Source organism: Canis lupus, chromosome X (assembly GCF_003254725.2).
Source record: "Canis lupus dingo isolate Sandy chromosome X, ASM325472v2, whole genome shotgun sequence".
Taxonomy (NCBI): Eukaryota; Metazoa; Chordata; class Mammalia; order Carnivora; family Canidae; genus Canis; species Canis lupus.
Genome location: NC_064281.1, coordinates 20,046,885 through 20,071,433, shown reverse-complemented (window position 1 = coordinate 20,071,433; position 24,549 = coordinate 20,046,885). Strand labels below are relative to the sequence as shown.

The following is a 24,549-nucleotide window of genomic DNA, read 5'->3' as shown; positions in this document are numbered from 1 at the left end:
GTCCATTAATCTCAGTCCAGTATGGGCATCAGCCTGAGTAGCTTTAAGTCCATGTCATCTATTTAGTTTTGGTTTTATCCCTCAGTATGGCACCTGATAGCACCCTAAGCCAGTTCTAGTCTATTTCTTGTCCAGACCTTGAAGCCATTTGGTAATTGTTGAATATCTGCTATTGCAGAGATTGGTTTTGTAGCTCATCTCAGTCTCTCAGTTGGAAATGAGGCAGAGCTTGGGGGTAAGAGTTAAGTGAGTCAGTGGTGTGGAATTTGTGTTGGGAGATAAAACTAATAATGGGCTCTTGGATATCCACTAGAGGAGAAGGGGGAAAAGGAACCTAGCTGCCTTGGTTAGTTTTTTTGGTCAGGAACCCTCCTCTTCTAGAGATAGAAGAGGTAGGATTTTGCCCTGTATCTGTGCCTGTCATGCCCTGATTTTCCCATTTTTCCATGGCATATGTGTGTTGGGATAAAGTGCAAAAGCCTTAGGGGACTGAGACCATGATCTAAATCTTAAAACAGAAAGTGCAGAGGGTATCATCTAAATTTTACAGATAATTCTGAGTGAAAGGTATGAAAAGGGAAAAGAACATTCTGGAAACCACCTTGTGCTCCACTGGTATTTCTATTGTGCATGTACTTCAAGAGTAAAGAACCAGTATTGTCAGCAACGTTAACGAGGGGTCTAGGAAAGAGATCTTCTAAAGCTAGCCTTCCTTTTTTTTTTAAGATTTATTTATTTATTCATGAGAGACACAGACTGAGAGAGAGCAGCAGAGACACAGGCAAAGGCAGAAGCAGGCTCCTTGCAGGGAGCCCGAGACGGGACTCGATCCCAGATCCCAGGATCACGACCTGAGCCGAAGGCAGATGCTCAACCACTGAGCCACCCAGGTGTCCCTAGCCTTCCTTTTTAAAACCAAATGAAGCGATTCCATTTGATTTCCTTGATTTTAAGTAGCCTAGATTTCCTATTATGACATGAGAAGTCTCTAACAAAATCCACTTTGGCTTAATTATTTTATTGATGGGTTGTCACTGCTGCCTCTGCTCATTTGAGCTAGTTCATTATAGGATTATCTAAAAGTAAAACACTCAATTAGTAATAGAAAAAGAACAATGTTAGAGAAGTTGGAAGAGATACTTTGCTTAAAGTCTAGTGGCCTCTAAATGATTATAGAGGTGTGTGTTGCAGGCCAATCAGGTCCTATTGGCTGAGTCTGAGAGGGGTAGAGGGTTTGCAAGGGGCTGCTTGAGCTTTCAATGACTTCTAGAAAGAGCTAGCAATAGTGGAGGAGCCAAGTGCTGGGTTTCTTTTTACTTTCCCCGGGCCTTTTCAAGTTTTCAGCTCAAATCACTTTAATTCATGGGCCATTTATTCAGGTGCTTGTATATGCATAGTGCTAGGGAAGAACATGAAGAGAAAAAGAGAAAATACAGAACCTGTTCTCTGGGGTTCCATGGCATCTATAAGATAAAGTCTGGAATTTCCCATTAGTTTAGTGTGTACTTTAATAGTTCACGTTTTCACAACTAATGTTCAGGGACTGGGCAAACAGTTAGTGGTTTGGTTTTTTGTTTTTTTGGTTTTTTGTTTTTTTTTTGGTTTTTAAATGAAACCATGTGGGTATTGGTTTCCTTATAGAGATTCAGAAATATGTCTCTGTAAAGAAGCCCTGGTATTGTAGCTCAAGAGGGTGGATGCTTTCTCTACTTGGAGCAAGCAGAGGCAGGGAAGGAATAAAATTTCATAGAAACTTTATAGATCTTAGCTGTCTCAGGCTCCCAGTGAAGGTGAAATAGTAGCTGGAATTGTTCTGGAGGAGTCTGGTGACAGCTAGCTGAGGTGATTTTTAAGAAATGAAACCCAGCTTTGAGTCTAGAGGTTTTTCTTTTTAAAACTTGCTATTAGTGTCAAAACTGTTATTAACATTAATTTACCATATCAGCCAGACTTAGACATTGCTTTTTTTCTGTTGACATTAAAAGTACAGGAATAGTTACAAGGATGTTAAACGCCAAGATAAGTAATTTGCTTTTCATGAATATGCTATTATTATAATAATTCTTTATTTGTGGATTTGGGACTAGAACTCATTTCTTAAAATAGAGGATCTGCATTACCTGCAAATACAGTACTGTTACAAATAACCCAAACTTGGAGAAGCACAAAATAGAAAGATTTAAAGTACAAAAGTTGGTTCAGCAGAATTGGTCTGAGGCATAGTATGTAACTTTTTATAGTGGGCATTCCATAAATTTGTCTGTATTGAATAGATGCATGGTTGTGTGAGAGAGACCTATTCACAGAATCTTCTGGCATCTGCAATGCTGAGGTTTAATCCTCTATATCTATATTGATATCACTATCATATACATATAGGTTGATATAGATATATACTCTTAGCCTTTTATTGCTTATGGTGCTCAGTACAAGACTTGGTGCAGCTTGGGGTTTGGATCAAATTCAGTTGGCAGAATGGGTTTGCTGGGCCTTCCACAATGTTCTAAAATTTCTTTCCGGGAGGGCATGAACTCTAGTTTGCCATGTGCACACCACTGCCCACTGTTACTCCCTGCCACCTCCTCTAACCTGACTTGTATGTTTATGCTGCCCACCTTTTCCCAGGCAGTATTTGTGTTTGCTCCTTACAGTATAGGGTCTTTCATTCTCCCCAAGTGACCTCATGCTTGATAATGAAGAGCTGTGATAGAAAATCCAACTCCTTCCATTCCAGCAGAGTGCAAAGTGGTGGTGATGACCATGTTGTTACAGTCTAGGAGTTGTATAGCAGGTTAAACCTTTTCAAAAACCTTTTTATATCTACCCTACCCATTTTAATCACATAATAAAAGGAGTATTATAGCTGTGTTCTAGATAATGTAACAAAGGCCTAGGGAAACTATGAAAGTTCCCTATGGTCTTGCAGGCATTTGGAGGTAGCCAGGATGGAGCCTGGGGCCAACCCTCTTTCCCCTGACCTGCATTGTATCATCCATCATAGGACTGTCCCCAGGAGGCACAGACTGCCCGAGTGTCTTCATGACAGAGCAGCTGGCTTCCCCAAATGAGTGATAGAGAAATCAAGAGAAAAGCTATAGTCTTTTAAGACCTAACATCTGAAGTGACAGTCCCTTTATGCTATATTATAATAGTCACACAGACAATTGGGGTATATTTTGGGATTATACTACACAAGGATGTGAATAAATCCAGAAGGTGAGGCCTTGGGGGTTGCATAATTGCTTTAATAGAAGATTTATTCCCATTTATTCAGTTTGGGGGGATTATAAGAGCTCAAAAGTTATTTTTAAATTTTAGCACCTACAACTCTATTTATTTAACTACTTGATTTTTTTTTTGCTTGATTCTTATAACTAGTCTTGACTCACACTTAGAAGACAGCTTGTAACCCTACCAGCTGCAAATGGAAGCCTTCCCCACACAGACTTGGTATTACCCCTCTCTTTGTCTTTCAAAGATGAAACTTCCAGACTATCCTGAGGGAGGGGCTTTAAAAGAGCTGAATTCTGAAGGTTGGAGGCAATGCCATTCATTTCCAAGGGATTCAGGTTCATGGAGCCAGGATCAGGGGATACTGCATCAGCTTTTAGGGTTTGCTTTTGAGGTAGGGTCTTCCTAGTGAAACTTGGTTATTTTTGTTCAAAGCATCAGATAAATATTCCATTTAAATATTGTGCCCTAGCTACATAGGCTGTATTTTAAAAATATTTAGTATCATTTTGAATGATCTGCCACTATAGTCCTTACTTGATTTTAAACTGGAGACTTATTTCCTGTTTGAAATGAAACTGCATCTATTCTGTTTTACAACATGAATGTGGACCTTTTCCTGGAGCACCAAGAGAGAATAACCTTACATCAGGCCCAAGTTTTTAGTTCATCCCCTACCACAAACACCCTTGGCCCCAATCCAATCAGTCTGGTGGATCTTTAGGCAAACCAAACAGGCATTTGCATCTAATATAGGAGATTTATTTAAAAAACAAAACTTCGATGATGTGTTAGTTTCCAGAAAGAACAGATTTATATGATGTGGGGTCCACTACTATAATTTTTTTCAAACTGTGATAAAATGTCCCTAACAAAATTAGCATTTTATTTTTTATTTATATTTAATTGTTTTAAGATTTATTTATTTATTTATTCAGAGAGAGAGAGAGAGAGAGAGGCAGAGACACAGGCAGAGGGAGAAGCAGGCTCCATGCAGGGAGTCCGATGTGGGACTCGATCCCGGGTCTCCAGGATCACACCCTGGGCTGCAGGCAGCGCTAAACCACTGCACCACCGGGGCTGCCCAAAATTAACATTTTAACCATTTTAAGTGTACCATTCAGTGACATTAAATATATTCATAGTTGTGAAACCATCACCACCATCCATTTCAAGAACTTTTGCATCATCCCATATTGCAACTCTGTACTTATTATATCATCTATCCCCATACCCCCACCAATCCCTGGGAATGCCCCTTCTAACTTTCTGTCTCTGAGTCTGATTACTCTAGTGGAGTCATACAGTGTTTGTCCTTTTAGCTGGCTAATTTCACTTAACATAATGTCTTCATGGTTTAACCAATGGTGTAGCATGGGTCAGAATTTCATTCCTTTTTAAAGCTGAATAATATCCCTTTGTGAAACAATTTTATGTTTTATATTAAATCATTGGCCTGAGAGGCAGGCATCTAAATTAACACACAGCTAGGAGCCTACTGGGTTAGTCACTAGGAACAGAGGCCTGCGGATACCATCTTTCACCTTCCCTTTACCTCATTCCAGCTTACTTGCATTTCCCATAAAGGAGCTTTACTCTTCTTTGGTACTCCCATCTTGCAGCCATCTAGGGGTCCCCTCAAGATCTGGATCTGGTAGCCAGTGCAACTCCCGCTCCAGGGTCCCTAAGACTAACCAACTGAGAAAGCATTCTTAACCATCTACCACCCCCAGGGCATAGCAGGAGGTTAGAGACCCATGTTTCTGTGAAATAAACCTTTTAGCTTATCTTCATAGCTATGGCTGGAGGGGCAGGCTTCTGTTTAAAACATACATTTGGGATGCTTGGGTGGCTCAGTGGTTGAGCATCTGCCTTTGGCTCAGGGCGTGATCCTGGAGTCTCCGGATTGAGTCCTGCATTGAGCTTCCTGCATGGAGCCTGCTTCTTCCTCTGCCTATGTCTCTCTCTCTCTCTCTCTCTCTCTCTCTCTCTCTCTCATAAATAAATAAAATCTTAAAAAAACCAAAACATACATCTAAGGGCTGATCATAATCCTCTCCAGAGACCTTGGAGGGCAGGTGCTAACTTCACATTCCTGCCACCCACCAGAGCATCAGTAGCTCCTGGAAAGGAAATTGTACATGTGTCTGGTGTCTTGGTCTCTGGGCCTGTCACCCAAGGGCACTCCTTGATCTCCTACCTCTGGTGGCTAGCCACCACCTTCAGGGAGGGCATGGCCCAGATATTAGGCTGAAATACACCTTCAGTCATTCTATGAAAGAAGCCATTTATCCAGGAATTGGGGCCTAAGCAAGGCTTTTGGTTTGGCACGGATCTAGGGACCTATAATGAGGTGCACTCCAAGGACAAGGCCAGTGGACATCATCTTTGCATTCACCCTCTGTCTTGCTCCAGGTCACCGGTGTCTACTAGAAAGGAACTTGTACACTGGTCAGGTGCCCTGACTGTTAACAACTGCCATGGACTAGCACCTCTAGATGACCTGACTCTGGTGCTCATCAGGGCTTAGCATGCAGCCCTGCAGGACGGCATACAGAAGCATGCCTCATTTTATTGTGCTTTACTTCATATTATCTGCAGTCTGTGTTTTCTACAAATTGAAGGATTGTGGCAGCCATGTACTGAGCTAGTCTACTGGCACCATTTTTCTAACAGCATTTGCTTATTTTGTGTCTGTGTCATGTGTTGGCAATTCATGCAATATTTCAAACATGTTCATTATTCTTATATTTGTTACAATGACCAGTGGTCTTGAATGTTACTGTTATAATTGTGTTGGAACACCATGAATCGTGCCCATATAAGATGGTAAACTTACTTGATAAATGTCTGTGTTCTGACTGCTCTACTGACCAGCTTTTTCCTCATCTCTCTCCCCCTCTTTGGCTCTACTCATTCTCTGAGACACAATAATACTGAAATGAGGCCAGGTGGTACCCTTACAATGGCCTCTAAGTTTTCAAGTGAAAGGAAGAGTCACAAGTCTCTCACTTTAAATCTAGGGCTAGAAATGATTAAGCTTAGTGAGGAAGGTATTTGAAAGCTTTGGGTCTTGCACCAGTTAGCTAAGTTGTGAATACAAAGGAAGAGTTCTTGAAGGAAATTTGAAGTGCTACTCAAGTGAACACAGAAACAATAAGAAAGCTGTGCTTCTTGCTGATATTGAGAAAGTTTCAGTGGTCTGGATAAAAGATCAAACCAGGCATGACATTCCCTTAGGCCGGAGCCTAATCCAGGGTAAGGCCCTAACTCTCTTCAATTCTATAAAGGCTGAGAGGTGAGGAGGCTGCACAAGAGAAAATCTGAAGTTATCACGGGTTGGTTCTTGAGGTTTAAGGAAAGAACCTAACATAAAAGTGTAAGGTGAAGCAGCAGGTGCTGATGTAGAAGCTGCAGCCAGTTATTCTGAAGATCTAGCTCTGGTAATGCATGTAAGCAGCTACACTAAACAGATATTCAACATACACAAAACAGCCTTCTATTAGAAGATGCTACCTAGGACTATCATAGCTAGAGAGGGGAGTTGAAATTCTGGCTTTGAAGCTTTAAAATAGAGACTGAGGGGGATGCCTGGGTGGCTCAGTGGTTGAGTGTCTGCCTTTGGCTCAGGGCATGATCCTGGAGTCCCAGGATCAAGTCCCACGTCAGGATCCCTGCATGGAGCCTGCTTCTCCCTCTGCCTGTGTCTCTGTCTCTCTCTTGGTATCTTTCATGAATAAATAAATAAAATCTTTAAAAAAAATAGAGACTGAGGCTCTGGTTAGGGGCTAACCTAGCTGGAGACTTGAAGTTAAAGTCATTGCTCAGTTCCCATTTCAAAAAATCCTAAAGTCTTTAAAAATTATGCTACATCTCCACTACTTGTGCTCTATAAATGGAACAAAGCGTGAATGACAGCACATCTGTTTACTATGTGGTTTACTGAATATTGTAAGTCCGCAGGGAGGAAAAAGATGGCTTTTAAAATACTACTGCACATTGACAATGTACCTGGTCACTTAAGGGCTCTGACGGAGGTGTATATTTTGCTTTCATGCCTGCTAACATAACATCCCTTCTTCAGCCCATGGATCAAGGAATCATTTTGACTTTCAAGCCTTAGGATTTAAGAAACCCATTTCATAAGGCTATAGCTGTCAGAGCTAGTGATTCCCCTGATGGAGCCGGGCAAAGTCAATTGAAAACCTTCTGGAAAGGACTTACCATCTTAATTGCCATTAATGACATTCATGATTCAATGGGAGTAAAAAATATCTACATTCACGGAAATTTGGAAAAAGTGGATTCTAACCTACATAGGTGATCTTGAGGGGTTTCAGACGACAGTGAAGGAAGAGACTGCAGGTGTGGTGGAAATAGCAGGAAATTAGAAATAGAGCCTGGTGATGGAATGAACTGCTATGATCTCCTGACAAAACTTTACAAGTGAGGAGTTGCTGCTTACAGATGAGCAAAGAAAGCAATTCTTGACATTAAATCTACTCCTGGTGAAGATGCCGTGAAGACTGTTGAAATGACCTCAAACAATTTAGAATATTACATACATTTAGTTGAGAAAACCATAGCAAGATATAAGAGGATTGACTCCAATTTTGAAAGAAGTTCTGTAGATAAAATGCTGTCAGCATCGTGTGCTATAGAGAAATGGTTGCTGAAAGGACAGTCAATAGAGGGGACTACATTGTTGTCTTGTTTTAAGAAATTGCCACAGCCACCCCAACCTTCCAGGATTGCCCTGATGAATCAGCAGCCATCAACATCGAGGCAAGACCCTCCACCAACAAGAAGATCATGACTCACTGAAAGCTCAGAAAATGGGTAGCTTATTTTAGCAACAAAGTATTTTTAAATTAAGACTTCTATATTTTTTGACATAATGCTATTTCAAACTTAATAAACTACAGTATAGTATAAACATAACTTGTATGCATGAGGAAACCAAAAAATTCTTTTGGCTTGCTTTATTGTTCACTTTATTGTGGTGATCTGGAACTGAACCCATAGTATCTCTGAAATATGCCTGTATTTGCATACTTTAAAAGCTGTTGCCTGAGAGTCTGGCTTCCAGTCAGCTGAATCTAGGTGCTCACTGAGATCCTCCCTTTTGGGACACTGACAGGCCTTGGTATACCCTCCACTACTGGGATCCACTAAAAATAAAATACACTGCTTGGACAATCACAAAGGCTTGAGAGACAACCCAAGAGCAATGGCAGAGTTGAATGGTAAGTTTCATCTCAGACATGAGGTTACTCCTTCTGCACTGGCAGAGATGGCTATGGTATCTGATGCATAGAAACCAGCACAGAGTGTCAAGGAAAATTGAGGAATATGCTCCAAATAAAAAAACAAAAACAAAAAAACAAAACAAAAACAAGAGAAAATCTCAGAGAAAGTCCTTAATGAAATGGGGATAACTGATTTACCTAATAAAGAGTTCAAAGTATGGCCATAAAGATGCTCACTGAACTTGGGAGGAGAGTGGATGAACACAGTAAGAACTTGAACAAAGAAAGAAAATATCAAGTACCAAAAGTGCTGGGCAAACTGGACAGCCACAAGCAATAGAATGAAACGGGATCACCTTCTAACACCATGCAGAAAAATAAACTCAAAATGAATGAAAGACTTCAATGGGAGACTTGAAACCATAAAAATCCTTGAAGAAAATATAAGCAGTCATTTCTTTGACATCTGCCACAGCAACATGGGACAACATCAAAATTAAAAGCTTTTTCATGGAAAAGGAGACCATCAACAAAACAAAAGGGCAACCTCCTGAACTGAAATAGATATTTGGAAAGGATATGTAAAAAATGTATACAATTTACCACCAAAAAAACCCAATCCAATAAAAAAAATGATCAGAGGACCTAAATAGACATTTTTCCAAAGAAAAATACATGTGGCCAACAGACACATGAAAAAATGCTCAACCTTACTCATGATCTATTATCACCTTATACCAGTCAGAATGGCGTTTATCAAAACCACAAGAAGTAACAAGTGTTGGCTAGGATGTGGAGAAAAGGGAACACTTGTCCATTGTTGATGGGTATGTAAATGGTACAGCCACTATAGAAAACTGTGGAGGTTCCTCAAAAAGTGAAAATATCAATATTACTATACAACTCAGTGATTCCACTTTTGTTTACCAAAGAAAACAAAAACACTAATGAGAAATGTTATGCACCCCTATTTTATTGCAGCATTATTTATAGTCAATAAATGGATCCAACCAAGTGTCCATTGATACACAAATGGATAAATATATGGTGTGTGTAAAGATATGTATACACACATATGTATACACACACACTGGAATATTACCATAAAGAATGAAATCTTACCATTTGTATCAACATGGATGGACCTAGAGGGTATTATGCTAAGTGAAATAAGTTAGACCAAAAAGGACAAATACCATATGATTTCACTTTTATATGGAATCTAAAATTCAAAATGAAAAAAGAAAACTCAAAAATACATAGAAGAAATTGGTGGTTGCTGGGAGTGAAGCAGATGAATTATGTGAAGGGGATAAAGAGGTACAAACTTACAGTTATAAATTAGGTGACAAAAGATAAAAAGTACAGTAGAGAATATAGTCAATAATATTGTAATAACTTTGTATGGTGACAGATAGTGACTATACTTACAGTGAGCATTTCATAATGCATATAACTGATGAATCACTGTGTTGTATACCTGAAATAAAATATTATATGTCAACTATACTTAAAGAAACTGAAGACAGGGCAGCCCCGGTGGCGCAGCGGTTTAGCGCCGCCTGCAGCCCGGGGTGTGATCCTCGAGACCCAGGATCGAGTCCCACATTGGGCTCCCTGCATGGAGCCTGCTTCTCCCTCTGCCTGTGTCTCTGCCTCTGTTTGCTCTCTCTGAATGAATAAATAAATAAATCTTAAAAAAAAAGAAACTGAAGACATATAAATGGAAAGATACTTCTTGCTTATGGATTAGAAGAATATTGTTAAAATATCTATACTTCCCAAGACAATCTATAGATTCAATGCAATCCTTATCAAAATTCAATGGCATTTTTTTTTACAGAAAAAAAACCAACAATCCTAAAACTTGTATGGAACCACAAAAGACCCTATATGGCCAAAGCAATCTTGAGAAAGAAGAACAAGGCTGAAGGCATCATGCTCCCTGATTTCACCTATATTACAAAGCTATAGTAACCAAAATAGTATGGTATTGGCATTTAACACAGACATAGATCAATGGAACAGAGAGTCCAGAAATAAATTATATACATGGTTAATTACTACAAAGGAATCAAGAATATACAATGGGGGAAAAGACAATCTGTTCAATAAATGGTGCTGGGAAAACTGGGTAGCCACATGCAGAAAGAATGAAACTGGATCACTATCTTCCTTGAATATAAGACTTGAAACCATAAAACTCCTAGGAGAAACAAAAACTATAAGCTCCTTGACATCTGTCTTGCCAGTTAGGCTTTTAAGTTTGACACCTAAAGCAAAGTCATCAAATGTAAAAAATAAATAAGTGGGACTACATCAAACTAAAAAGCTTCCACACATAGGAATGCACATAGGTATGCTACTGAATGGGAGCAAATATTTGCAAATCATATGTGATAAGGGTTTAACAAATCAAAATAAGAAGATGTCATACAACTCAACAGTACAAAAAGAGACAATCTGATTTTAAAATGGACATGAGATCTGAATAGACATATTTCCGAAGAAGACATACTGGGCCAGCAGGACCTGAAAATATGTTCAACAACACTAATTACTAGGGAAATGCAAATCAAGACCATAATGAGCTAGCACCTCACACCCATTAGAATGGCTATTATCAAAGTGACAAATTAACAGTGTTGATCAGGATATGGAAAAAAGGGAACACTGGTACATTGTTGGTGGGAATGTAAATTGGTACAACCACTATGGAATTTCCTCAAAAAGTTAAAGATAGAACTACCATATGATCCAGCAAATTCTACTTCTGGATATTTATCTGAAGGATATGAAGACACTAATTTGAAAAAATCGATGTACCACCGTGTTCACTGCAGCATTATTTGCCATATCCAAAACATGGAAGCAGCCTAAGTGTCCATCAATGTATAAATGGATAATGAAAAAATATATATACACACACACCATGGAATATTATTCAGCCATAAAAAGAAGGCATTTGTTGTAAATCTTGGCATTTGCAACAAATTGTTGGACCATGAGGGTATTATTCTAATAAGTTAGAGAAAGATAAATGTTGTGTGATCTCATTTATTAGTGGAATCCAAAACAAGCAAAAAGCCCCCCTGCGCCCATCAACACAGAGCACAGATTGGTGGTTGTTAGAGTCAGGGAGTGGGTGCAGGCAAAATGGGTAAAGGGGGTCAAAAGGTAAAAACTTACCATTATAAAGTACATCATGGGGATGTAATGTACAGCATTGTGACTATATAATAATAGTCTAATACTCTATTGAGTATTAGAAACTTGCTAAGGGAGTAGATCTTAAAAGTTCTCATCATAAGAAAAACGTTTACTATATATGGTGATAGATGCTAACTAGACCAATTGTGGTGATCACAATATGTGAGTCATCCTGTGATACCCCTGAGACTAATGTTATCAATAAAAAATAAACATAAGCATAGACCCTCCCCCGCAATATCCTCAGGGCTTAGATTTATGCCTGAACCATGAATAGTGTGCTGTCAGTAAATGTTTGTTGGAATGAGTGGTCAACTTTCAGATTCTCCATGCCAGGAAACCCTCCATAATATTTTTTGTAATACACAAAATATTTCTTTTCAACATCCATCTTGGAAATACTCCATGCAAGTTGAGGAAAATAAATGTACATCAGATTGTGTGTATACATACACGTATACATATATACATGTATATATACATGCAAACACATATATAATGGGATGTTATTTACATATACCACATTTTGTTTATTGATTCATGCATTAATGGACATTTGGATTGTTTCTATCTTTTGGCTATTATGAACAATGCTGCTATGAACATCACTATACAAATTTCTGTTTAATTTCATGCTTTCAGTTTTTTGGTTATATGCTCAGAAGTGGAATTTCTAAATGATATGGTAATTCTATTCTCAAATGTTTTTAGAAACTTACATACTGTTTTCTACACTGCACCATTTTATATTCCAGTGCAATGCACAAGGGTTCTGATTTCTCCACATTCTCTTCAGCGCTTGTTACACCATGCATACATGTGTAAAGAGAATTATATTTAATATATAATACTTATATATGTTATTATATACTATATAAAAACATAACATATGTAAATAATATATATAATCATCTTAGTAGCACTGCTGATGTTTAAGACTATGTTGATTTTACAAAACATAAAATTCAGTTGTGGACTGAACTTCCTACTTGAAGCTTTTTAACAGTTGGTTTCAAAAATTTGTCTTCCAAGAAATGCACAAGTAAATGAGTCAACAGAAAAGCTTCTTACTATGAAAGTGGCTAATTACAGAGAGTTGGTCAGGAGCAGAGCTCACCTCCTAGCTGGGTGGCCTCAGCCACCTTGTAGGGTTGTTGGGTGGATGAAATTGTTGCACACTCTAAAGCCCTTTAACAGCATCTAGGCATATGTCAGGCATTGTGAGGGTTAGTTTTTGTTGTTTATTGATTTGGCTGAAACAAACTCTTTGAATTCCACAGTGCTTACCAGAAGTCCAAAGCAGATGTAACTAGGATATTTTTCATTTCTTTTTGTGGCAGTTAAGGTGGAATCTCTCTGAAATCTTGAAACCTTGGAAGGCATTTGTCAGGACATTTACTGTCTCAGTAGATATGAAGAAGTTCTTAAAAAGGAAGAGTTTGTAGGAGGAGTAGAAACTTAGTTTTATTGGGACAGGAGTAAATGGGATTATTTTCTTGGGAGAAAACTTTATAAATGGAAGTATCTTAATACAGTTACAGACACAATTTAAATGCCTTTTCTTTATGAAAATGCCATGCCGTGGTCTTATTTTCATATTCCTAAAGTGCTTTTCTTCCCGGGAAGCTCATTATAAACTGCTGACCTGATCCAATTTAACTCCTTTGCAGAAGAATCATGCATCATAATGCACCAGAAACAGATCACAGGGCTTGCAAACTGAGACCTGGAGTTGTTTTACATGGATATCACATTATATGAAGTGTGACACCATTGTTTATCATTAAGGATTCAAATTATTGCATTACCTTAGGCATAATATTCTCAGTTATGAGCTTGAGTCAAACTACAGTAGCAAGCTGTAGATTACTTACAAAGTGAGCTTCTAATGGAAATGCTGACAATCCATTAACAGCAAGAGAGCTAATGGCTGCCACTATAAATATACTTAAAGATTATAGTAATAAAAATACTTATTTTCAAATGACTGCTAGAATTTCAAGGATTCTTTTAATGTCGCTATTAATAATAGGCCACCCTATCCTTTTGGCATTTGATTTTGTCTCATAAATGGGCTTCCTCTAAGGTAATGATGTTGCACTACTGCATTTTTTGTTTGATTTTGAGGGGGTTGGATGTCTTTTGGCAGAATTATCAATGCCTTTAATGGAAGGTGAATAATTGGTAGGTTCTTAGAATTGTGGAATTTTAAATCTGCAAAGGTTTTTAGTGATCAGCAAGTCATCTCTATTATGTTTGCTAGAGAAAACTTGAGATCCTAAAAAGTAATGGGCTAGAGCTTACTGTGGGGCGGGGAGTTGTTGAAGTGCCTGAAGCTCTACCATTCTCTTACCTGTGTCATGAAGGCAGGGCCCTGTGGCCTCACCTTCTTGCCTCAGTCATCTGTCTTCCTTATGGTGATAAAAGTAACATGTGTTCATTACAGAGCTGTTAGAAAGTAAACAATGAGAAGAGACTAAAAATCACCTGCAGTACAACTGCCCAGAGTAGTCACTGGGATATTGGGTCCATCTTTTCTCCATCTGCATGTATATGTTTCACAAAATGGGGGTTACGCAGAACATACAGTTTTCCAAGTCATTTTTACCATGCAGTAGCTCATGAACATTCTCACATTATTAAATATTCTTTAAGCACTGGATTTTCATCAGCTGCCTAAAGTATCACCTCAGAGTTGTGCAAGATTTCTCTAACCTACCGAAGGGGTTTGCAGTTTTGTCTGTGATGACCCTGCAATGAAAATCTGTGTACCCAAAGAGTATTTATTTACATCTCAGATTATCTGCTCAGGAAAAAAGTTTTTACACCTACTGCCCAGTTACTCCTCAGAAAGGCACCATTATTTTACCCTGCCACCAGCAGTAACAGGAGTGGGATCTTTTTTCTGAGCCCTTACCAGCACAGGCCATTACAAATTTTAAAAAAATCTTGGGAGAATAAGCTTACCAAGATGATGACATAAGTCATTCCTGATTTTGCTCCCCCTCACAAGAAGAACTAACAACTATTCATAGACAAGACTCCACTGAGAGAATCCTAGAATAGGGGGCTGAGGCGGCTACGTGCAGACCTTATTGCCTCTAACCCAGGCCAGCCCAACATTACACAGAGGGATCTGCTGAGCCTTCAGTTTTTATAGTGGGAAGAGAGAGTCCAGGGTGGACCTCTAGCTCCCCCAGCATTGTAGGTCACTTTTTGAGAGCTCCCCACTCTGATCTCATTCTACAGGAATTGCAAGGCAATCTGTGGGCATTGGCCACTGAGAATCTGAGGGGGAGAGGCTTCCAACAACCAATGCAGATATTGGCATACTGAGTTCCCACCTGCAGCACCCAAGCAGTAGTACCAGCTTGTGGTTTGGCTTATCTGCAGAGCCAAGACAGTGGCACAGTTGGACTGGGGAACTCAGCAGAGTACAAGTCTGCCTGATTCTGGTTCTCAAAGAGATTCTTCTGGCCCTGGGGTCTGGTCTGCCTCTAGGCAGGAAGGGGAGCCGAGTCATAGCCCTCTGTTCCCACTGCTGAGTGAACCTCCCAACCCTGCCCGATCAGAAAGGCTGGCAAGAACAACTGGGAAGCTGCATAGTTGAACCAAGAGTATGGCAACAAGAGCTGATTGCCTGCAAAGCCAGTGCTAGGTGTTGAGGGTTCACAGACTCTATTCAGGCAGTGGAAGTAATTCATAGCCTACCTATTACTGAGTGCAGCTCCTGACCCCATCCCCCACCCCCAGCTCCAACCAGAAGGCCTGATTTGGAAAAACTGGGGGCCTATTTGAAGCTGGCCCTACTGTCCTACCCAGGCAAGGGAGATGAGTCATAGCCCCATCCACTGCTGAGTAAAGCTCCCAGCACCACCCAAACAGAAAGCTTGGCTATTAGACCTAGAAAGCTGCAAAGCCCAGAAACGTTTAAGCACAGAGTCCAACAGGCAGAGCTGATAGTCTGCTGAGCAAAGCCAGTGGCTCTGTTCAGGCAGGGAACTTGTGGCATAGGCGGGCTTGAGTCAAAACCACAAACCGAAAGCCTTTCTGGCCTTGGAGCTACTTCTCTTGCTGTGCCTGGATACATAAGCTAATTCATAGCCCTGCCCACTGAATACAATTTTCAGCCTGCCTGACTAGGGAACCTAACTAGAACACACAGAACACTCTGTATCCCAACCAACAGGCCTACTTACAGTTGCACTTGAACAGAGATCATTGCCCGTGATGGTCTTCATCTGCAGAGCAAAATAGGTTGACCCATTCTAGCCAGGGAATTCAGTACCTAACCTTGCCTAATTTAGGTCCTGGAACAATAAGCCATGTAGGCCCATTCTCCTGCCCCAAGAGGGCAGAGAAGCTAATTCATAGCTCCACCTGCTGCTTAGTATGGAGTCCTGCCAGCCTGACTGTAAGTCCTGTACGCCTGACTAGGGAACCCAGGCAATTGGTAACAGTCACACTTGGGTAAGGAACCAAACTAACAGTCTTATCTAACCATCCTCAGCCAGTGGCCATAGCCCCGACCTCAGAGCTCAACCAGGGGCCTCACCCAGAAATTGACCCTGATAGCAAACTCCACCTGCCCAAGGACATTACTAGCTAACATATCCAGAAACCCACACTGAGGGGACTGGCAAAGAGTTACCTCTGCCAAACAAACTCATAATGTCTGGAAGAGGAGGCTGCTTATGCAAGTGTACAGATACCAATGTAAAGAATCAAGGATCATGAAAAAATCTAGTAAACATGACACCAACAAAAGAAACTACTAAAGCTCTAATAACTGGCATTAAAGAAATGGCTATCTAAGGTCAGATTTCAGAATAATTCTCTTAAAGTTTAGTCAACTGCAATAACACATAGAAAACTAAAAAGGGAAATGATGCATAAACAAAATAAGTTTAACAAAGAAATAGAAACCATCAAAAAAACTGTAGAGCTGAAAAAATAAAATGAACTAAAAAATTCAACAGAGAGCTTCAAAAGGAGACTCTGGGCTCCTGGTTGGGCTTGTCAGTAGAGGGTGCAACTCTTGATTTGGGGTTGTGAGTTCAACCCCCATGTGGGGTGTAGCAATTACTTAAAATCTTAAAAGACTCAGCTATGCAGGAAAAAAACAGTGACTTAGAAGACAGGACATTTGAAATAACCCAGTTAGAGTAGCAAAAAGAAGAAAGAATGAAAAAAGAGTGGACAAAACATACAGGACGTAAAGACACAATCAAGATAAATAATATTTGTATTAAGGGAATTCCAGAAGGAAAAGAGAATGAGAAGGGAATAGGTACAGATAGTAAACTTAAAGCAGTAATGGCTTAAAACGTCCCAAACCTGAGTAGAGAAATGGACATCCCAATCCATGAGATACAAAGGATCCCAAATAAGATAAACCCCAATAGGGCTACACTGATACACATCGTAACTGTCAAAAGTCAAAGAGAAAATTTAGAAAACAACGAGAGGAAAGGGGTAAATTACATACACAGAACCATCATGAGACTATCAGGGGACTTCTCAACACAATTGGTTCAGGCCAGGAAAGAATAGGATGATATGTCTAAAATATTGAAAGGAAAAAAAATGTCAACCAAGAATTCTATACATGGCAAAGCTGTCTTTCAGAAATGAAGAGATAAAGGCTTCCTCCCTAAAAACAAAGCTGAGCTCACCACCACCAGACCTGCCTTACATGAAATGCTAAAAGGAGTTCTTTGAGTAAAAGGACACTAATGAACATCATAAAACATAAGGTAGTGTAAAACTTACAGGTAATGGTAAATATATAGTCAAAATTAGAATCTGAAATGTGGTAATGATGGTGTGTAATTCGCTTAAACTATTTAAAAGTTAGAAAACATTGTAAAAATAACCAGAACAACAATCTATTACTGGTTACATGATATAAAAAGTATGTTAACTGTAACATCAATAACCTAAAATGTGAGGAGGCGGGAGATGAAAGCATAAAGTTTAGAAATTCTATTAAGGTTAACTTGTTATCAGTTTAAAATAAGGTGTTATAATTTTAAAATATTTTATGTAAGCCTTGTGGTAACCACAAGGGTAAATCCTGTAGTAATTACACAAAAGTACATGATAAAGAAGTCAAACCATACAGATAGCAGAAGACAATGAAATACAAAAAAAGAAAGCAGGATACAAAACAAGGAATCATGGTTCTACAAATCAGTCATAAAAAACTATTAATAAAATGGCAAACTAAGTAGGTCCTTACCTATTAATGATAGCTTTAAGTTATATTTAATTGGATTAAATTCTCCAATCAAAACACATAGAATGGCTGAATGGATAAAATTTTTAAAACTTCTAATGATATGTGCCCATAAGAGACTCACTTTAGTCTTAAAGTCATACACAGAGAATGAACGGATGGGAAAAAGATTTTGTAAGCAAATGATATTTAAAAAACAAAACAAAACAAAAAAGTAGAGGTAGCTATATTTTATCATACTAAATAAACTTAAATCCAAAAATAGTACAAATGAGACAAAGAGGTCTTTTACAATTATTATTATACAGTGATAAAGAAGTCAGTCCATCAAGATATAACGGGGCACCTGGGTGGCTCAGTGGTTGAGTGTCTGCCTTTGGCTCAGGTCGTGGTCCTGGGGTCCTGGGATCAAGTCCCGGCATCAGGCTCCCTGCAAGGAGCCTGCTTCTCCCTGCCTATGTCTCTGTCTCTCTCTCTGTCTCTCATGAATAAATAAATAAATAAATCTTAAAAAAAAAGAAGATATAGTAGTTGTAAATGTTTGTGCACCCAAATATAAAAAGCAAAAACTAAGCTAAAAAAAGAAAACAGCAATACAATAAGAGTTGGGGACTTTAATACCCCATTCTCAAGAATGAATAGATTATCCAGACAGATAATAAGGGAACAGCAGATTTGAACAACACTATAGACGAAATGGACCTAATTGACATAGAGCATTCTATCCAACAGCAGAACTCACATTCTTCTCAAGCACATATGGAACATTTTTTAAAAAGATTTACTTAGAGAAAGCTTGAGTACAAGCAGGGGGAGGGGCAGAGGGAGAGGGAGAGAGAATCTCAAGCAGACTCTCTGCTAAGTGGAGAGCCTGACACAGGACTTGATCTCATGAACCTGAGACCATGACCTGAGCCAAGATCAAGACTGGGTTTAAAAAAAAACAAACAAAAAACGGTTCCTCAACCAACTGAGCCACCTACATGCCCCAGAACATTTTCTAAGATATACCATATGTTCAGCCACAGAATAAGTCTTAGCAAATTCAAGAAGACTGAAATCATACCAAGTACCTTTTCTGGCCATGATGGTTTCAAAATAGAAGTAATTAACAGGAGGAAAACTGAAAAATTCATAAATACATGGAAATTAAACAATGGTCTATGGAACAGCCAAGAGTCAGAGAAGAAATTAAAGGGAAAACATGGGCAGCCCAGGTGGTGCAGCGGTTTAGTGCTGCCTTCAGCCCAGGGCCTGATCCTGGAGACCCAGGATCGAGTCCCACATCGGGCTCCTTGCATGGAGCCTGCTTCTCCCTCTGCCTGGGTCTCTGCCTCTCTCTCTCTCTCTCTCTCTCTCTCTCTCTGTGTGTGTGTGTGTCTCTCATGAATAAATAAATAAATAAAATATTTTTTTAAAAAGGGAAAACAAAAATGTATCTTGACACAAACAAAAATGGAAACACAATATACCAAACTTGTGCAGACAGAGCAGTTCTAAAAGGGAAGTTCAGGGGCACCTGGGTGGTTCAGTGGGTTAAGTGTCTGCCTTCAGGTCAGGTCATAATCTCAGGGTCCTGGGATCAAACCCCATATTGGGCTCCCTGCTCAGTGGGGAGCGTGCTTCTTTTTCTTTCTCTCCCTCTGCCCCTCCCCACTGCTCGTTTCGTTCTCTCTCAAATTTTTTAAAATGGAAGTTCAGAACAATAAATGCCTACCTCAGGAAACCAGAAAGATCTCAAACAACCTAATGCTATGCCTTGGGAACTAAAGAGTGAACAGAAGTTCACTTTAGTTCACCAAAGTTATCAGAAGGAAGGAAATAATAGAAATTGGGTCAGAAACAAAGTAGCGACTAGGAACACAATAGAAAAGACCAACCAAACTAAGAGATGGTTTTTTGAAAAGATAAAATTGACCAATGTTTAGCTAGACAAACCAAGAAAAAAAGGACCCAAATCAACAAAACTACAAATGAAAATGAAAAAGATATTAAAACTGATGCCACAAAGGATCTTAAGAGGCTACTGTTAACTATACACCAACAAACTGAAAATCCTAAAAGAAATGGAAAATTCTTCGGAACATACAACCTACCAAGAATGAATCAGAATGAAGAAGAAAATGTGACAGACCAATTACTAGTAAGGAGATTGAATTAGTGATCAAAAATCTCTCACAGAAGAAAGGCCCAGGAATTGATGGCTTCGCTGGTGAATTTTACTGAACATTTAAAGAAGAATTAATGTAAATCCTTCTCAGACTCCTCAATGGAAGGAGGGAATGCTCCCAAACTTATTTTATGAGACCAGCATTACCAAAGCCAAAAAGAATACTAAAAACTACAGGCCACTCTCTCTAATGAATATAGAGGCAAAAATTCTCAATAAAATATTAGTAAACTGGGGGTACATGGGTGGCTCGGTTGACTGACTCTTGGTTTCAGGTGGGGTCATGATCTTGGGATTGTGAGATCAAGCCCCTGTCCGACTCCACACTCAGCAGAGCCTGCTTCCTCTCTCCCTCTGCCCCTCCCCCACACAAATGGGCACTCATGTGTTTGCTCGCACTCTCTCTCTCTCTCTCTCTCTCTCTCTGGAATCTTTAAAAAATATTAGTAAACAGAATTCACATTAAAAAGATATTTTACCATGATCAAGTGGTATTTATTTTGGGGATACAAGTGTGATTAAATCTATTACTATGGTACATCACATTGATAGAATGTAAGAAAAAATCTTATGATCCTCTCAATGGACACCGAAAAATCATTGGGTAAAATTTAATAACCATTCATGATAAAACCTTTTAACAAATTAGGTACAAAACAAATATACCTCAACATAACAAAAGCTGTAGATAACAAACCCACAGCTAACATGGTACTTAATGACAAAAGGTTCAAAGCCTTTCCTCTAAAGTCAGAAACAAAACAAGGGTGCCCATTCTCACTCCTCCTATTCAAGATGTTACTGAAATCCTAGCCAGAGCAATGAGGCAAGAAAATATAAAAGCCCATCAGAATTGGAAAGGAAGAAGGTTGTCTATTTGCAGATGACACGATTTTATACACAGAAAATCCAATAGACTCCAAAGAACTGTTATATCTAATCTACAAATTAAGTGAAGTTGCAGGATACAAAATTAACATACAAAATAAGTAGCATTTGTATATACTAACAATGAATTATCTGAAAAAGATAAATTGATCCCATTTATAATAGCAATGAAAACAATAAAATACTTTGGAATAAATTTAACCAAGGAGGTGAGAGATCTGTACACTGAAAACTGTAAAATAGTGATAAAAAAATTAAAGACAGAAAAAAATGGAAAGGTATCCCCTGTTCACAGATTAGAAGAATATTAATAATGTCCATACTATCCCAAAGCCATCTATAGATTAAATACAATCCCTATCAAGGTTCCAATGGGATTTTTCACAGAAATAGAAAAAAATCCTAAAATTTATGTGAAACCTCAAAAGACCCCAAATACCCGAAGCAATCCTGAGAAAGAACAAAGTGGGAGGCATCACACTTCTGATTTCAAGCTTTATTATACAGCTATAGTAATGAAATCAGTATAATTCTGGCATAAAAAAAGACACATAGACCAATGGAACAGAACTGAGAGCTCAGATATAAGACCAAACAAGGGAGCCAAGCATACTCAGAGTAAAGATTGTCTCTTCAAGTAATGGTGCTAGGAAAATTGTATATTCACACATAAAAGAATAAAACCAGATCCCTATCTTACACCATTTGCCAAAGGTAACTTGAAGTGGGTTAAAGATGTCAATGTAAGGCCAGAAACCATAAAAATCCTTGAAGAAATCATAGGAGGAAAGCTCCTTTACGTGGGTCTTGGCAATGATTTTTTGGATAGGACTCCTAAAGCATAAGTTGCAAAATCAAAAATAAGTAGAACTATATCAAACTAAAAAGCTTCTGCACAACAAAAGGAACCATCAACAAAATTAAAAGACAACCTACAGACTGGGAAATATATGTGCAAACCATGTATCTGATATGAGTGAATATCCAAAATATATAAAGAACTCACACAATTCAATAACAAAACCCCAAAATAATCCAATTGAAGAACAGGTTAGGTACCTGAATAGACATTTTTCCAAAGAAGATATACAAAGGACCAACAGGTACATGAGAAAATGCTCAGTATCAGGGGCAGCCCGGGTGGCGCAGCGGTTTAGCGCTGCCTACAGCCCAGGGCGTGACCCTGGAGACCCGGGTTCGATGCCCACGTGGAGCTCCCTGCATGGAGCTTGCATCTCCCTCTGCCTGTGTCTCTGCCTCTCTCTCTCTCTCTCTGTGTCTCTCGTGAATAAATAAATAAAAATCTTTGAAAAAAAAAAAGAAAATGCTCAGCATCACTAGTCAATAGGGAAATGCAAATCAAAACTACAATGACTTATTACCTCATACCATTAGATTGGCTGCCATCAAAAAGACTAGAAATAACAAATGCTAATGAGGACATGGATTAAAAGGAATCCTTGTGCATTGTTGGTAGGATTGTAAATTGGTGTGGCCATGGTGGAAAACAGTATGGAGGTTCCTCAAAAAATTTAAACTGAAACCACCATATATACAATCCAGCAATTGCACTTTGGGGAGGAAAGGAAACAAAACTCTGTCTTAGCACTATCTGCATCCCCACAATCATAGCATTATTTAAAATGGTCAAGACATGGAAGCAACCTATCAATGGATGGAATGGAAAAAGGACAGTATGTGTATACAATGGAAGGTCAGTCAACTCTTAAAAAGGAGGAAATCCTGCCATTTGTGATAACGTGGATGGCTCTTGAGAGCATTATGCTAAATGAAGCAAGTCAGAGAAAAACAAATACATCATCTCCCAAGTGGAAAAAAAAAAACCCAAACCAACCCACAACTCATGGAAAAGGCATTCCGATTTGTGGTTACCAGGGGAGACATAGGAGTGAAAGAGGAAAAATCTGATTGAAAGTGATCAAAAAGTAAAATAAATAAGTAGTAGGGATGCAATGTATAGCACGAAGACTATAATTAACATTGCTGTGTGGTATATATGAAAGTTAAGAGAGTAGACCCCAAGAGTTCTCATCACAAGGAAAAAGATCTATTTTTTGTATCTATAGGGCAGATGTTAACTCATTGTGGTAATAATGTCATCATACACGTAAGTAAAACCATTACTCTATACACCTTAAACTGTGCTGTGTGTCAATTACATTTCAATAAAACAATTTTTTTACATGCTGGGAAGATTAAAAAAATCTGTAACAATCTGATGTATTAAAAGGTATCTCCCTTCTTAAAAAAAAAAAAAAGGTATCTCCCTTAATTATTTTGCATTTGTTTACTAGTGATGCTGAACATTTTGTATAGGTCATTTGTAAGTCTCTTGTGCATTGCCCTACCAAGCCTTGTGCTCATTTTTCTATGAATGTTTTTACATTCTTCTTTTTAATTTGTAAGCTCTTTATGTAAGAAAATCCACTATTTATAGTTAAATGTTGCAAGAATTTCCCCGTTTTTCACTTGCCTTTTACCTTATTTCATGGTGGTTTGGGGGAGGGTGCGGTATGTAAGTTTTACACTTTTACGTAGCCGGACACCAATCTTTTCCCTTATGGTTTCTCTCTTTGCTTTTATGCTCCCACCCAAAGGTATTTCTCAGACACAAATTTGATCATACCCCTCCTTTAGTTAAAATCTTCCAGGGGCTCTTGGGAGGGAAAAAAATCCAGATCCTCCTGGTGTTCAGGCCTGGCCTACAGTCAACCCCATAGGCACTCAGCTTACAGTCATGCCAAGAACTTTAGGTTGTACTCTCTCTCCTTAGCGCCCTCTTTTTGGAAAGTCACCCCTCCACCAGCTCCCCGGGCTTACTCCCCACCTCAGTCTCCTATTCTTGTACATCACCGAAGCCCCAGCTTGGATATAAGCATCTCCTGTAGAGCACCTAGTCTTCCGGGGTGGGGGGGGCGGTCTGTAATGGTTTGTAAAGTAACTCAAATGACAAGAAAAGTCTAAAATGGCAAACAGGAGAAACAGCTCTGGAGGCTGGCTTAGGATCACAAGATTGGCCTGAGGTGCTGGGGACTGAGGTTCCGTGACAAGCGAGGGAGAAATGAGGGCACAGGTGCCCCCCTCCCCCCCGCCGCAGCACGGGCAGGGCGCTCAGAAGTGGGTGGAATGGAATATGCGTGCATGACATGGGGGGCTGAGCTGCAGGCAGAGAGCAGAAGGGCAGGTCAGCGGGCACCACTGCTAGGCCAGGACTGGAATCTCCAGAAAGCAGGCGAAGGGGACAGCGTCGGGGGAGGGCTCAGTTCTGAAAGCACCGGGCAGTAGTCACCAGGGGTCCCAATCTGCAAAGTCTGTCTTACCACCGAAACCTCCTTTACCCACCGAGTCCCCCACACCGGCAAAGGACACTGCTGGCTTTCTAGTTCCATGGGCCAGAAACTGGAGTCACTCCCCTCCCTCCCACGCCTCACATCCCATCTGTCAGCAATTCCTGTGGGCTCTACCTTCAAAATGTAGCCAGACTGTGATACTGCATGATTCCGTTTAGAGGACATTCTGGAAAAGACAAAACTGGAGGGACA

The 24,549-nt window shown here is 39.4% G+C and overlaps 1 protein-coding gene across 10 annotated transcripts in view; it reads left to right on the top strand.

Annotated features, from left to right (window-relative positions):
* The window catches only part of PCYT1B (phosphate cytidylyltransferase 1B, choline), a 131,273-nt gene that overhangs the window by 101,698 nt on the left and 5,026 nt on the right, over window positions 1–24,549 (top strand). Inside the window, exon 8 of one of the 10 annotated variants that reach the window (XM_049107804.1) lies at window positions 10,324–10,444. The exons of 8 other annotated variants lie outside the window; for them this stretch is intronic. In XM_049107804.1, coding sequence (XP_048963761.1) covers window positions 10,324–10,344 — 21 coding nt within the window. In that variant the 3' untranslated portion in view covers window positions 10,345–10,444. Of the gene's footprint in view, window positions 1–5,646; window positions 5,898–10,323; window positions 10,445–24,549 lie in introns of those variants that run through there. One more of the 10 variants, XM_025438913.3, reaches the window with a different exon arrangement.